Source organism: Eleginops maclovinus, chromosome 15 (assembly GCF_036324505.1).
Source record: "Eleginops maclovinus isolate JMC-PN-2008 ecotype Puerto Natales chromosome 15, JC_Emac_rtc_rv5, whole genome shotgun sequence".
Taxonomy (NCBI): domain Eukaryota; kingdom Metazoa; phylum Chordata; class Actinopteri; order Perciformes; family Eleginopidae; genus Eleginops; species Eleginops maclovinus.
In genome coordinates, this window is record NC_086363.1 from 400,001 (window position 1) to 415,528 (window position 15,528).

The 15,528-nt window shown below is 45.4% G+C and overlaps 1 protein-coding gene across 1 annotated transcript in view; it reads right to left on the bottom strand.

Moving 5' to 3' along the window:
• The window catches only part of si:ch211-202p1.5 (uncharacterized protein LOC103909337 homolog), a 12,475-nt gene extending 907 nt beyond the window's left edge, over window positions 1-11,568 (bottom strand). The window contains exons 1-2 of the mRNA XM_063902429.1: window positions 11,494-11,568; window positions 4,287-4,449 (exon numbers count right to left, since the gene is read on the bottom strand). Of these exons, the coding sequence (XP_063758499.1) occupies window positions 4,287-4,449; window positions 11,494-11,557 (227 nt within the window). The 5' untranslated portion in view covers window positions 11,558-11,568. The remainder of the gene's footprint in view (window positions 1-4,286; window positions 4,450-11,493) is intronic.
• Window positions 11,569-15,528: the final 3,960 nt, after the last annotated feature.

Here is a 15,528-nt window from a genome sequence, read left to right on the forward strand (position 1 = left end):
AATAATAATGATAATGATAATAATAATAATAATAATAATAATAATAATAATAATAATAATAATAATGATAATAATAATAATAATAATAATAATAATGATAATAATGATAATAATCATAATACACATTATAAAGATATAAAAAACATAAAATAATACAATAATCCCAAATCCAATGGAAACATTGGACAGGAGGGATGCTGCCTTCAGGGTCCAGCACAGGAATACGACACCCTGCAGCTCTGTGTTTAAACACATACATGTTTCCAGGTCCCATTCGGTTTGAGCTCTGTCTTTGTTACGGTGTCACTGTTTACTGAAGTTCCCGGGAGTTTTAACGGGTTCATTTGTTGTGATTTTGAGCGTCTCGTGCTCTCCTCACAGCTGTTTCCACAGCTGGATGATTGAATGCGTCCTGCTCTGCAGCTTCTGTCTGCAGGGTTATTTACTTCCCCTCCGCTCTTTTGTCAACCTCCGTGTCGGGTTCCGTACTCGGCTGGCTTCACTCCCCTTTATGAATTAAGTGAGGCTGTCAGCGAGTTCCTCTCTCCACGTTGAGGAGTAAATCCAGGTGACCTGTGGACCTGCAGCTGTTGGAGTCCCGTGACGTTGATATTGGACGTCAGATATCTAAACGCTCGGTGACCTGCGAGGGGTCACAGTTTCCAACACTCAGAGTGATTCAGACGCTCCCTCCGCACCGCCTCACGCCAGGACTGCAGTCACACAGATCTCCTGACTTCCTGCAGCCGACAGGCGAGCTGTGTGGTCGTCCATCGCAAGAGCTTTTTCCATTCGCCGTCAAATCCATCTGTGTCCCTCTCCGTGTGAACAACAGCAGGACAGAGCACCTGAAGCCCTCTTAATGTTTACGATTCAACCTTAAAAACGGTTGCTCCAAGTCTGAGACGCAGCGGGACGACATTACGTTTGAAATGTTCATAAATCACAACGATAGCCTGTCAGCGCCACTGAAGAGCAGCTCCAGGATTAAAGAGGCCCTGTCCTGCTCTCTGTGCTGCTCCCTCTTCTGTAGTTCAAAGGTGTTGTCAATGGTCTGCAGAGGCTAAGGTCTTGTGGGGGAGTTTCTCTCCCACACACATCTTTACGTCACTATCTACACGAAGTGTAAATGCAGAACAGAACCCCCGAGGAGCAGCAGCGTCACATGACTCCTCCTGATGTCACTGCAGATCTGCTGTGAGCTCGCTCGCTGTGATCGCAGAATATAACCAACACCACATCAGGCAGGTGGTCTCACTGTGTCTGCTTCTCGTGTCTCATTTAAGGTTCTCTAATTTGACAGACGTGGAAAAATAAAGCTCTGTGACACACGCAACAAACCCGTGACATTGCGGTTATCTGGCGAATGCTAGCACTCGCTCCACAGACGGGAGGAAAAACAAACCGCCTCTCAGACTTCAGCTCTGGTTTCTGTTAAGCTGTGTTCACACTGCGGCAACACGTTTGTGTTTGTTGTCTGGCTGGATGTGACTCCGGTTTCTACTAGAGGTCACCAAAGGTGACTTTAAGATGTCCGTTAGTTTGGACGTCTTTGGTCTGGACCGCAGCCTTTCGTCCAGACCTGGCTGATTTCACTGTTGACTTTCACTCCTGTGAGCAGAACGTCTGCAAAAACAAATCCATCAAGTACAGATACATGAAAAATAACATTTACTCCGAGAGTACTTCACAGTTTCTGTTTCTCCTCTGGCACGGAGCACTGCTAACGAGAGGGCGTCCCACAGGGGTTACATTTACTGCTCTGTTTTCCTTATTATCAACAATACCATAAAACTTCCAACACCAACAAAGTGTTGAATCATTGTTTCCTACTGGAGACATCCATCGTTCACAACGCAGAGCTATGGTTTCATGCTGAAGGAAGATCTTTCTTGCAACAGTTTTTATCAAACAGGAGGAAATATTGCATTTCTTTGGGACTATTTTCAGCGGCGGATTAATCAATGTATGTGTTTCAGGGATCCAGCAGCGTTTCCGTTATTCACTCTTGATGTATTACCTCAGATTCTATAGAAGTCTATGAGAAAGTGTTGGGTGACTTCACGATGACTACTTCCCCTTCCTGTGTTGTAAAATGTACTTTAAAAATAGTTTAACTGTGTTAAAGAAAAAGGTGTTCTGCAGGATGTTCTGGTTTAGATGTAGCTGGTGGGAACTTCCAGTGCCTTCAACCACAGCGCTATGTTTAGACTAACGGTCTCACCCAGAGCTTCACACCACTGGACGTCTGGTTCACCTCTTATCTCAAGATCATTCATTTAAAATGTGACGAATCGGTATGAAAACCCCCATAAATATCACAATACGGAGTCAAATAACTTCCAATACTTTGGAAGCAACAAGGATCTAAATGTGTAGCTGAAGTCATTTCATTCATTTAGTTTTTAAAAGACTGTTGTATTTGTTACACTGCAGGACAAATACTGCAAACTATCGTATTTGTACTTCCTCATCTGCTGCAACCTCTTTAACTGTACAGACTGACGGGAACCTTAGGGTTAACTTGTGATTTCCGGCGCTCTGTGGTCTCCTGGTGGTTTCGGTTAAAGAGTTAAAGAGTGTATTTGAGAGCAGCCGAGGAAACATGGCAGAAATGACCCTTGGTTAGGAAAGGTGCTCCTTCTTATTGGCAGCGCCACATCTAACGGCGCACTCATTGCTTGTGCATACTGAACTAAAATGAAGTTAATTGCTACCAATTGTGAAGGGAGTCTAAAAATATGAGCAGCTGGAGAAGGAAATGAAACTCATACAGTTTCTGAGCAGATGCAATGAGGCAGAGATGCATTACGGGTCCCTGTGATTAATACAGGAAGGATGTGAGTTCATCTTCAGCCGGTTAGCAAGTCTTTCATCGTGCGGGCCAAAAGATATTTCATTATGCTGCAGGATTATACTTCTATGTATTCTGAACAGCAGAGGTACTTTTTCATCTTTCTGTGAAGCTGCTAAGACATATAGCAGCACGGCCCACACAGCCAGGAAGCTGCACTGAGCTGGTTCATTCACAGCTACATGGTTTAAAGGCAGACTGAAATGAACTTTGGTGAGTTTTCACTTCATGAATGTTAATTGAAACCTTTTGGGCTCCTGAAAACATTTCAGGGATTTGTACATAGCTCCAATGTGTGGTGTCACTTCTGGTCGCGCAAAAGCCAACATGTTGACGGCCAAAAATCCCAATGCTGAGCCCCAAAAACCCAGGATGACGAATGAAAAACCAACATGTTGATGTCCGAAACCAACACAGAACTGGCCAAAAACCAACTGGATTACCGCTTAAAACATGACACCAAAAACTAAGATGACAACGGTCAACAACCAACATCTTTAGAGCCATCATGTTGACGTCTGAAAACCAACACAGCGTGGGCCAAAGAAACGGTGTTTACGACCCCACCCGACGCCTTAAACATGAAATCTTGAAAACCAAGATTTTAATGTTTGAAACCAACCTGTTAATGGGCAAACACCTGTTGACTGGCAAAAACCAACATGTGGACGTCTGAGACCAGGACAGCCATGACCGATATCATATTGTATCCTGCCAAAACAACATGTTTATACCAGAAACCAGAAACCCTAACCCTACGGTCAGAAACCAACAGGATGTCCAAAAACCAATATGAAGACGTCCAAAACGCCAGACTTGAGCCTTCAAAATTGTACTCCACAAACCAGCGGTTGGCCTCATACAGACTACACATGTGTACATTTCAAACATGTAAATAACAAACCTCCATTGAGTAAAAGATCCGGTTTCAGGTCCGGATGAGTCTGTTACGGCAGGTAAAACAGGTCCTCGTTAAGTCTTGGTTTCCACAGCTTCGGTTGTTCGTTAAAAGTCACGTCATATCTTCATTTCTCAACACAAGCTTTGTTTCTTGGCTCCTCTCATTTAGATATTTCAGTCCAAAGTGCTGCAGTGAAAGGGGAGTACTTGTTGAATTAATATATTGGCACCAAACTGAGCGAGAACATGCTTTACCTTTTCGACACGACTAACACATCATGCTTAACGTGATGAGCTTTAAATGATCCAGATAATCGACAAAGGATTTCAGTGTTTCTGTATTTTGTTATCTTGAAGAATGCTGATCTGAAGTGCAGATGAAGGATTGTGTTTGTGAAAGTTTATCTTAGTTAATCCCTCCCCGTCCTCCCTCAGAAGGCTCCCGGCTACTGCAGCGGGGAAACTGTGGGATTGATGATCGCCTTCTTATCTCGGGTTTCTATTATCGCTCAGCCGCAGAGCCGTCACTCACCTCGGCGTGTTGACCCACACGATGCCGATGTGGCAGAAGAAAATACACTCCTTGTCTTTCTGGTTCTCGCAGGAGCAGCGCTTCTCTCTCCGGTGGGCCGTGTGGGGCAGCTGCACCAGGGGACCCTCCTCCACCGTGGGGCTCGTAATGGCGACTGTAGACACTTGAAAACACAGACGGAAGATAAGCTTATTATTATACTACAAATCATCTGTTTGCATTGTGGTTTTGTTGTGTCCACATGTTTACATCCTCAGAGCATTGGAGAGGTAGCTTTTCTTGGGTTTTTCCTCTTTGTTTTGGGCAGCTGCACCAAGGGACCCTCCTTACAGAAGTTGCTTTTTGATCAGCAAATGCTAGCATGCTAGCATGCTAAACCTAGTGGGTGACCTTTAAACCTGCTAATCATTAGCATGTTAGCATTGTCATTGTGCGCATTATAGCATGCTGATGTTAGCAGTTAGCTCAAAGCACCAATGTGCATAAATATAGACTCTTTTCACCCTCTGTCTGACAAAGGACAGAGACAGAAATGACTTCTCCACCAGGGCAGAATAACACACACACACACACACACACACACACACACACACACACACACACACACACACACACACACACACACACATTTTGACTTCCAGAGAAACAAAGATGGACGGCTTTGACTCTTTCCGATGTATTAAAGACCAAGGTATTAATCTTGAAAATAATGAGCAGGTTAATAAAAAGTAACGGATCTAAGTTCCTGGTCTTGTGGCGGCTCAGTTGATCAGGTCATTTCGTATAGCCGCGTGTTGAAACCAGGCGTGAACAGAGTCCTGTTTCCCAAAGTGATGTTTATAAAAGTGCTTTGAGCAGCAGGTGTCGTGACCCCGAGTGAGGCTCAGCAAATCAAATCCATCGGTCTGTCTGGGTGATACGTGACCGGCATGACTCTGCTCCCCGGGGCTCTGACACAGCTGTTGTTGTGAGGACGGTCCAGGTGCAGGTGTGTCCTCAGAGTTCACCTGCACCTGTGAGGCAGTGCCAGGCCAGCAGTGAGGCTTGGACAGGAGTCAGAACTGAAGCACAGGGTAACGAGCGGGGATAATGGAGCTCCTGTTCAAAGAGCAGACTTCATTAAAATCTAAAAGGCATTCCTTGCATTTCTGTCTTGTTTTTCAAATCAGAAGATCTGACTGGAGTCGTTCTGATGATGGTAATCTAATTGGTAAGTTATGAATAAAACACAAGAGGAGAAAATCTAATGTCTAGAGCTAATGTTTTCTAAGTTCACCCCAGGTGAGGCTGACTCACTCCACACCTCGTACACTGGGATTCATCGTCTCAACTCCTGCCTTACTGTGGTGGATCCTACCTTATGGGTTCTGGAATTATTCTGCAGACGATACAGGTAAAACTGAGAGCCGGCTTTCTTCTGGATTTCAGTTTTTCTTTAGCCCTAAGAAAGGCCAACGTTCAGTCTGGTGTGTTCAGCCGAGCATACGCTGTATTTGGGAGAGCATATTGCTAGTGAAGCAGCAGTGAGATAATACAGTGGACATTTATTAAAATCAGTGCACCCACAAGAGGTATTGAATGAATATTATCCTGGTCAAGAAGTATGAAAAACAATCTCTATAGAGGCACACGACGAAACACCTGATCACCCCACAGACACCGAGTACAGGCAATAAAAGAGAGGCAAAAGTGCAGGAAGGTGAAGATGGTAAGGCATTCTTCCTCAGCGCAGCATTTTAACTAGCTGGGTGTTTAAGCAGGTTTAACGGAAAATGAATGTTACATATTTCAGAGGAATTACATCAATTCAGAAGTGATTCGACACACTCGGGAAGAGCCGGCCTATATCTCCGGTGTGGGTAGCAGCAGGAAAAACTGAAGAGAAACAGGACCTCCCGACCGGCCGCTCAGGTAACTGCCAAACCAAACGGGGCCGAACGGAGGTGTTTTTTGCTGACCCTGAAAAGAATGCTGCAGGTTTAAATCCATTTAACACGGGGATGTCGTGCCACCCGTCCACAGTCATCCAGTTTCCTTCAAAAAACACGCCTGAGGCAACGTCCTGGTAGCAGCCGGCAGAGCGCAGAGCGAGCCGGGGCTCACAGGCAGGCTGATCCGGCGATGCTCCCGCAGAAACCTTAAGAGGAACAATCAACCCCTCCGCTCTCAGACTCCTCATCTGAAACCCGCCTCTAGTTTGTGTTTGGGAGGCAGACACATCCAACACATTCAACAACTAGGGCTGTATAGATAGGGCATGGACAAGCCCCCAGTGGGGCATTTGAGTGTTGAGAAGCTAATTGGACCCTGGCAGGAATGAGTGTTCAGGCTTCTCTAATACATATAAAGACTCATTGGTCCTGCTCTATCAAAATCAGTCACATCGACCCCTTAATATTATGGACTCGAACCTGACTCGAACCTGACTCGAACCTGACTCGAACCTGACTCGAACCTGACTCGAACATGACTCGAACCTGACTCGAACATGACTCGAACATGACTCGAACATGACTCGAACCTGACTCGAACCTGGCCCAGTGTTTGCTGAAATAGCTCTTGTTCCTGCAGGATATTCCACCGATGAATCACCATCAGCGTTTGTAGGACAGCCAATAGGATCGCTCCCTCTGTAATTACCATAACTACACCACCTCCCCCCGCTGTATGACTGGGGAGGAAAGGTGGAATGTGGATGGAAAGGATGCAGCTCACAGAAATCCACATTTTTCTTCAGCTCCTGGTAAAGTGCTGACTAAACACCACAGACTACTGAGGCTTAGTAAGCCCCTTCCCACACAGGAAACAGCTGATGGATGTCTGCAGGGTTGGTGAGGTCACAAGAGGCAGATTTACAGGGTTGCATTTCAGGTTTACAACTCATGTCCCCTGCAGGGTTCACTGTGCAGATCAAGGCTCCGACTCCATAAGGCTCAGTCGGGGTTCAGGTCTGTGCAGCTTGTGAGTCCTCGTTAAACTGGAGGCAGACCACGCCGCTTCTGGAAAACAACACTTATACCACAAGACCATTGTTTGCCACCAGCAGACCACAATATGTCCCGGGACGAGGTGAACATCTGCATCCATCAGCGGTTTCCAGCTGCCAGAGAGTGAGACACTTTGTGGTCCGTCAGTCCAAAGAAACCTCATATTGTTCCCACTTTTAATCCACACTGAGCCAAATCATGTTATTTCATGTTCACTGCCGGCCAACGTAAATAAAAATGATTGAGAGGAATTTGGGGAAACTCTATCTAACATATCTCACTCAAAAATTTGGATTTCACACCAATATTCCAATCAGCGTTCATAAACACAGTTTCGGGCCACTGCTGGAACGCCTGCCTTGATATTTTCTGTTGACGTCCAAGTTAAAACGTACCATTCTCTCTTCTGATGTGAGCAGTTGTGACACCAGAAAGCCGGTTTATAGTTTCCTCGCTAAGCACCATGAATTATGCTTTATAGACAATAACTTTTTCCTAGATGCTTTTTGGTTCCCCCGTCTACTTCTGGCGCCCATTCATTGTTTTGAGACTGCCAAGCCAAAGTGTAATTTCACTCCTGGTTATGAGAGTCCGCTCGGCTCCTCTGGGTTCGACAATATTTAACAATAAACAGGAGGATCAGGCGCTTAATCCTGCTGCTTGAATTGGCAGGATTCCTGTGCAGGTGAAGCCACCCACATTCAGTAACACTCGCTCCCTTCAGCTCTGTCGGTATGAAGCTATGCAGAGGAAATGCAGCGGGATCGAGGGGGCAGCTCGAGAACAAAGTCTGGGTTTTAACGTGTTGTGTTGTTCTAGCCTCGGTGGACTCCAGTTTCTTGGGAGGTGCCGAGGCCAAAATGAAAGCAAATGAAATGGTCGGGAGCCTAAAATGAAACTTTTTAAGCCAAAATGTCTGCAGCTTGAATCCCCTGAGAGGCTGGGGAAATCCTGCGGGGCTGAAGGGAGTAAGACATGTTCTCCTCTTCATCAACAGCCGCGCTGAGCCTCTGAAGGCAGAAACCCCCCCACAGACCTGCTGTAGTGTGGGAACCACCTCAGATCAGTTCTGCTGTCGGAGCTACAGAGAGGACTACACTTAATACTAAGGAAGCAACTCTCTGAAGCCTTGGATTTACGTATACAGCGCCTGTCATGAAACCTAAGGACGCTTTACAATAGGACGAGTGTGGGGGACAAAAAACAAAGCCGTGGGCCGAGAAAAGGAGAAGCTTCTCCCGGTTAGCAATGCTTCAGCGTTGATAGTTCAGGAGGAGCGTCTCTTCCTCCTGTCTGTCTAAAGCAGTGACTAAAGTTTCAGGTTGACGTCACGCTGTTGGGCTGCCACTAACGTTAGCTCAGTTAGTCTCTCAGATCCAGACGTTCGGGACGATGAGCAGCCGGGTCACGATGCGTACAACTGATAAATCCCGGATTAAAGCAGAGTAATATCATGCAGTTTGGTAGAGATGTGATGAAGGGGCTACAACGCTAAAGGCTAACGTTAGCTCAGCTTGTTTCTCTGATAACTTCAGACCCAGACATCCCAGCTTTAAAATCCTCTGGTTAAGAAACAGAGTTAGGGTGAGAATGTGTCTTCAAACTGGACAAAAGGTATGATGATGCACGCTCAAAGGAGATATGTCCCCATTACAGGAGGCCAGAGGACACAAACATCTGAAGTAAGGAAAGTGCACCCCTCAGCTCAATGTTTGACAAAGGTCTACTCAATGTACTTCAAGTACCTATCTATCCATTAGTAACAAAACTGATGGCATTAAGGACATATTTCCATTGTCAGTAGCTCAGCCTCTGTAGTAATTAGGGTGTGTTTCGTTGGAGTTAACGGGCTGTTAGGTTTTATTTAGCGCTCACGGAAACAGACCCTGGTGTCGGGTTGCGATTTAAAAGCGTTGTTTTCTGCAGCAAACCCTAATCGTCCTCAGATGTTTGGCTCTGACACGACAAGCAGCAGAAGGGAGGTGGTGGAGAGACAGAAATGGAGTGAGAGCAGAAGATGGGAATGGAGCACGGGGAAACACGTGGGGGGGGGGGTTTAAAAAGTGAAATGTATGAACCGTGAACAGCCGCTAAATCAAACTGAAGAGACAAGATGCTGACAGACGGGGGCTCGGAGGTCTAGGAAATATATTCCTCTCCGTGTTGATGGAGGTGACATCTCCCCAGCTGAAACACAGACTGAACCCACCTCCCCTCACGCCGGTGGGAAAGTCCCCATTGTGAGTATTTGGTCATAAACCCAGATATTGGACAAACTGAGAAGCAATGACCCGATGAAAAGTCAAGAGGATCACCACAGTTATTACAACTCATCCTGGGGGAACGTTGATACCTGGACCAGATATCATCACGATCCATCAAATATCTGTCCAGACATTTCACTGCGAAGCTGGAGGAGCGAGGGGGAAACACATCGCTGAGGATACCGGGCCCCGACCCAACGTCCACACAGAACCTTCAGTGTTCTGTGTGAGTCCCGTTGAGACCCCGACATGTTGAAACCCCTTATGATAGAAATGTAGAGTAGGGGTCTCCAGCACATATAAACTGCTGGATGCTAACAGCTAGCATCATCTGCTTTAATTAGCATTATGCAGACAATAGCTGAAACATGTCTTTCAGATCTGGACAGTTCTGGACTGGTTCTGGGGGTTATTGGGGACGCTGAATCCATTTCTGACCTTTTCAGGATCCTTGATGTCAGTTTTAACCAGAGAGAGGCCATATCTGTTCTCTGTGGACTGATTCTGATGAACTTTGGGTTGATCATAAAGTTTTAGGAGACTCTGGGTCATCTGGATTGGACAGATCTCTTCTTATTGTGAAGATGAATTGTCCACAGTAGAGATAATAATGTTCATCTCTATCTCCAATGATCACCACACAGTTATAACCAGCCACAGAGAACAGATATGGCCTCTCTCTGGTTAAAACTGACATCAAGGATCCTGAAAAGGTCAGAAATGGATTCAGCGTCCCCAATAACCCGCAGAACCAGTCCAGAACTGTCCAGATCTGACAAGACATGTAAACTATTGTCCACCTACAGAGAGCTATAATGCTAAATAACACAGCTGATGCTAACTGTGCTAATGTCCCAGCATCTGCAGGTTAGCCTCCAGCAGTGTCTCTGAGCCAGAGACCCCTACTCTACATTTCCACATCGAGCATCACATGCTGCAGAACTCCCTCGCTGGCCTTTTGATCCCACAATAACCCACAATTCATAGCGTTTTGACATTAAACACGGGGCTACATGGGGAAGCCCGGAGGCGTGTTCAGCCTGGTATAATTGGATGCACTGGTATGCTGAAATTACACAGAACCACTCAGTTAACTGGATTCAAGAAACACACATGAAGTCAGAACCATGCAGGCGAAGTCCCCTGATAGTTCCGTTCATTGCTAAGATTGATTTTATATCGTTTCATTTGTTAATTTATTTGATAGGCTCAGTTATATAATCTGTTGTATAGCTTTGTTAGTGACATCCTCTTTTAATCTGTATCATTTATGCATTTGTATTATTACAGGTTTTTGAAGGTGTTGTATTTATTAATGCTGTCTTTTACTTTATTATTGTATTTTATTTGTATTATCCCACCTTTTCCCTGCTTGTGTCCCTTGAATTGTTAGACTCTGCTTTGTGTTTGCAGAAAGGTTTTACTCTGAAGTCCTTTCCCTGTTTTAATCTGTGATGTGTGCCATGTGATTAGAGCCCTTTGACCTGGTGTATGAAAAGTCTCCACAAATAAAGCTCTATTATAACTATCTAGAAGCACACTCTGTACCCATCCGTCTTGCCGGTGTGGAAATTAATTAACAAAGAGACAAATGTGACTGAGAAACAGCAGGGGATCTTTACTGAGTCACCTCCAGCAGCTGCATTAAGCCCCAGGCTGGCCTACCGTGTCCTTCTGATGTTGCAGCATTATTCATCAGCACGTACCCCAGAGAGCAAAGCACCAACGACCAGAGCAACTCCAGGGGGACTGTTATAAGATACAGGCTATCACGTCTGCTCAGGTTTTACACACTGCAGGAAGAGATCCCTTTGCACACGTTAAAATCATCCTGCAGGGATTGTCTTTCAGCCTCACTAGCTAATACTTCAGAAGGAGTAGTCGAGCCCCTCACCCTCCCAGCATGCTCCTCTCACTCCCATGCCTGTGAGTGCAGCTCCAGAGACAGAAGGTTACCTTGGTGCTGATGGACCAACATCAGCGTGGTGGTGAGAATCCAAAAGTAAGTGTGTAAGTCCATCCTGCTCGCTTCCTCCTTATCGCCCAGGTATGAAATATTTCCCGTAAATCTCCTCACAGCAGCGCCCGTGTTCCTAGTAGTAAGGTATTTAAAAACACCTCAAAGGAGAAAAGCCTTCCTGCTGAAGTCAAACAGCTGAGGGTCCCGGTCAGACAGAAAGAGTGTCCACAGGATCCAGGGAGAGGCAGACGGTGCCACCCAGGTGCAGAGCTGGAGTAACGCTGGTATCCCGAGGCTGCTGTGGGAGGGAAATGAGAGCACAGCTGTCTGGAGTTGTGTCATATCAGATGGGAGAGCTGCAGGAGGAGGAGGAGGAGGAGGGAGAAGATGAGGAGGAAGAGGAGGACACACAGGGGAGGCTGTCAGTTCATGGCAGGGGTCGTTTAATGCAAGGTGCCAGCTTAGTGAACCCGGACATGTTGAGTAAGTTGTGTGATAGAAATGTATGATAGTGGTCCTCAGCTGAGAAACTGCCAAATGCTAACTAATTAGCACGATTAGCACAAGTTGCGTTAATTAGCAATTGATTAAGCGTATGCAGACTATAGTTAAAGAATGGCTTGGCAGATTTGGACAGTTGAGGAGTGGTTTTGGGGGTTATTGAGGATGCTGAATCCATTTCTGACATTTTCAGGATCAAAAAAGGGCCACTCTGTTTTGGGCGGGTTTTGACCATTGGATATAGAGAGAATTATTACCTGACAAATCAAACCCAAATAAATAAGCAATCTGTCCAATCCAAATGATCCAGAGTCGCCTCACACTTAAAATCGACCCAAAATTCATCACAGTCAGCCCACAGAGACAACCGACATGGACCCTTTCTGGTTAAATCTGCCTTTTTGGATCTTGAGAACGTCAGGAATGGATTCAGCATCCTCAAAACCTCAGAACCACTCCAGAGCTGTCCAGATCTGAAAGCCCTGCTATGCTTTTGTCCCAACTGGTCTGAAAGTTTGGGGAATCGTTTGGAGCGTCTGAACATGTGCCGGCCTGCTGCTTACACTTTCCTGCGTCTATTTTGGGGAAAGGGATGACTCTTTATTGTGGGGACTAATTATGTAGGAGTCTGAGAAAATAACCCAAAGTGAGGATGGAGGTTGGCTTTCAGACCAAAGCCGACCCTGTTCCCAGACAGATGCAAACCCTGTGTGAGAACTGATGTTGTTTTTATGAATCAGGCTTCCTAAAGTCATGTCCTGACTTTTCTGGTCATTTGTACGTTGTCCAAAACACTGCAACCCTGGGATTCCTACGTCAGTGTTTCAATTTACAGTGTGTGGAAGTCTATGAGAAAAGAACCTGCAGTCTCCTGGATTTATTACCTCAGTATTTCCTAGCAACCTAACAAGCTAACTAGCTAACTAGCTAACTAGCCAGCTGCTAAATTAGTAAAATAAAAAACATAATCCTACAGTTTAGAAAAAGCACATTAAGTTTGCCTCATTTTCTGCTCATTAACCGGTGTAACATGAAAGCAACTACCCAACTAACCAACCAACTAACTAACTAACTAACTAACTAACTAACTAACTAACTAACTAACTAACTAACTAACTAACTAACTAACTAACTAACTAACTAACTAACCCAACCAACCAACCAACCCACCCAACCAACTAACTAACTAGCTATCTATGATAGCCACATTTCCAGCAGCAGTTCTCCGGTTCATACCGTTATGAATTGACACAAACCCAAATCAGTCTGAAGATTTTAAGAAGTACCGATTTATTTCACAAACCAGACCTTACGGGTTCTGGTAGCCGGGTTTCTACTGTGGATATTAGTCTCCGGTCTGCAAGATAACGGGACCCGTTAAGCTATGACACTAACTCATCTGTAATTGATGTATTAGAAGGACCACCGATGGTTTGATATGTTCTGCTCAGGTTGTGATCCTTCATTTATTTGAGCCTTTAGTTACTCGCAGATGTTGACCGGGGATTTGTAAGGTTTCAGATTACATAACTGGATTGGATGATATAACGCGTTGGAACAGCATCCAGGGGTGGGTCAGTCATATTTCTCATGTTGTGGTGTGTGTACTATTTGAAAACCATTTCCCTGGAGCCCTGGATAACCGCTGGTTGAATGACACCCACTCTGGCTGTGTGAGGAGCTGAAGTCTGCAATGTGTTCGCTCATTCAACCCAAACTGGAGACAGAGGGAGGTGAATTAAAAGGGAAACATATTTCTGTCCCCCATCTATCATTTTAGCCCCAAACGTGAGCTACTTTATGTCTCCCTGCTGCTCTGGCAGATGATACTTCCACAGATTTGTTTTGGATGGATCCGCTGGGTTTCTTGCGAGGTCATCTGGCACAAACTGCTGTACACCAGGCGGGAAAATGACAAACCCATAAAAAGGTGGACCCCTGTTTTTCTCCTGTCGTTTCATCCGTTCCTGGGCCCAGTTTAGGGGAAGCGGTCTCGCTGCCTTTCTGTCAGTCTAACCGAGGAGAGGCCGATGTGGTTTACCAGATCCATAAAGAGCTTAACGAGGACAATCCAAACATCTGGGAGGCAGAAGTATGGTGAGCCTTCTGGCTGGGTTTCCCCAAAATTGCTCCACCAGCCCTTGTGAAATGTTCTCAAATGGGCTTAGTGTACTGACATGTAAACAGCCAGGAGGAAGTGAGTTTACCACCGGGACAGGAAGTCACCTCTATATGGGAACAACACTTTACCCTCTTCCAAGGAGCAGGTCCAAGTGACGCACTGTGAGACGGTTTATTCCCCTCCATTGACTTGATATGGTTTGAAGACCCTCCTCACTATCGTGTACCAGCAGAATGCAGCACAGCTTCACTTCAGTGTTCATATTCATCACATTACTTTGAGATATTAGTGAAACAGCCCGTCAAAAAATAACCCGTCACATCTTCATGGAGCTGCTCTGGAGACACACTTCATTTTGTTCAGTGGGTTGAACTGTGTGTGTGTGTGTGTGTGTGTGTGTGTGTGTGTGTGTGTGTGTGTGTGTGTGTGTGTGTGTGTGTGTGTGTGTGTGTGTCATTTAGCCAACTTCTCATCAGGTCTTCAGGGGAGATAATTAGAGAGGAGGAGGAAACTGAAAACAACAGCCTGTCGCTCCCATAGCCCCGAGACACACCAAATTACAGAGGAGGAGGTGAGATAATGGGGGGGAGGAAGGAGAAAGGGAGGGTAATAGGACAAGGTAATAAAGGTAGGGAGAGAAGAAGCAAAGGAAAAGGAAAGGAGCATTTTCATGATTTCAAATGAAAGTGAGAGAGAAATAAAGTTAAATAAATGAAGAAGGGAAAATTTAGGGGACGCTAAAGAGTGACGCACACAGCTGGGACCGGAGCGCTGGGTTCTGATTCCAACACTTTCCAGAGAGCAGGAGTTCAAACTCAGGGACTCTTTAAAGTAGAGACTCTACATACTGATATACACCTGAACATCAGCAGGAGAGGACTCTTTAAAGTAGAGACTCTACATACTGATATACACCTGAACATCAGCAGGAGAGGACTCTTTAAAGTAGAGACTCTACATACTGATATACACCTGAACATCAGCAGGAGAGGACTCTTTAAAGTAGAGACGCTACATACTGATATACACCTGAACATCAGCAGGAGAGGACTCTTTAAAGTAGAGACACTACATACTGATATACACCTGAACATCAGCAGGAGAGGACTCTTTAAAGTAGAGACTCTACATACTGATATACACCTGAACATCAGCAGGAGAGGACTCTTTAAAGTAGAGACACTACATACTGATATACACCTGAACATCAGCAGGAGAGGACTCTTTAAAGTAGAGACGCTACATACTGATATACACCTGAACATCAGCAGGAGAGGACTCTTTAAAGTAGAGACACTACATACTGATATACACCTGAACATCAGCAGGAGAGGACTCTTTAAAGTAGAGACACTACATACTGATATACACCTGAACATCAGCAGGAGAGGACTCTTTAAAGTAGAGA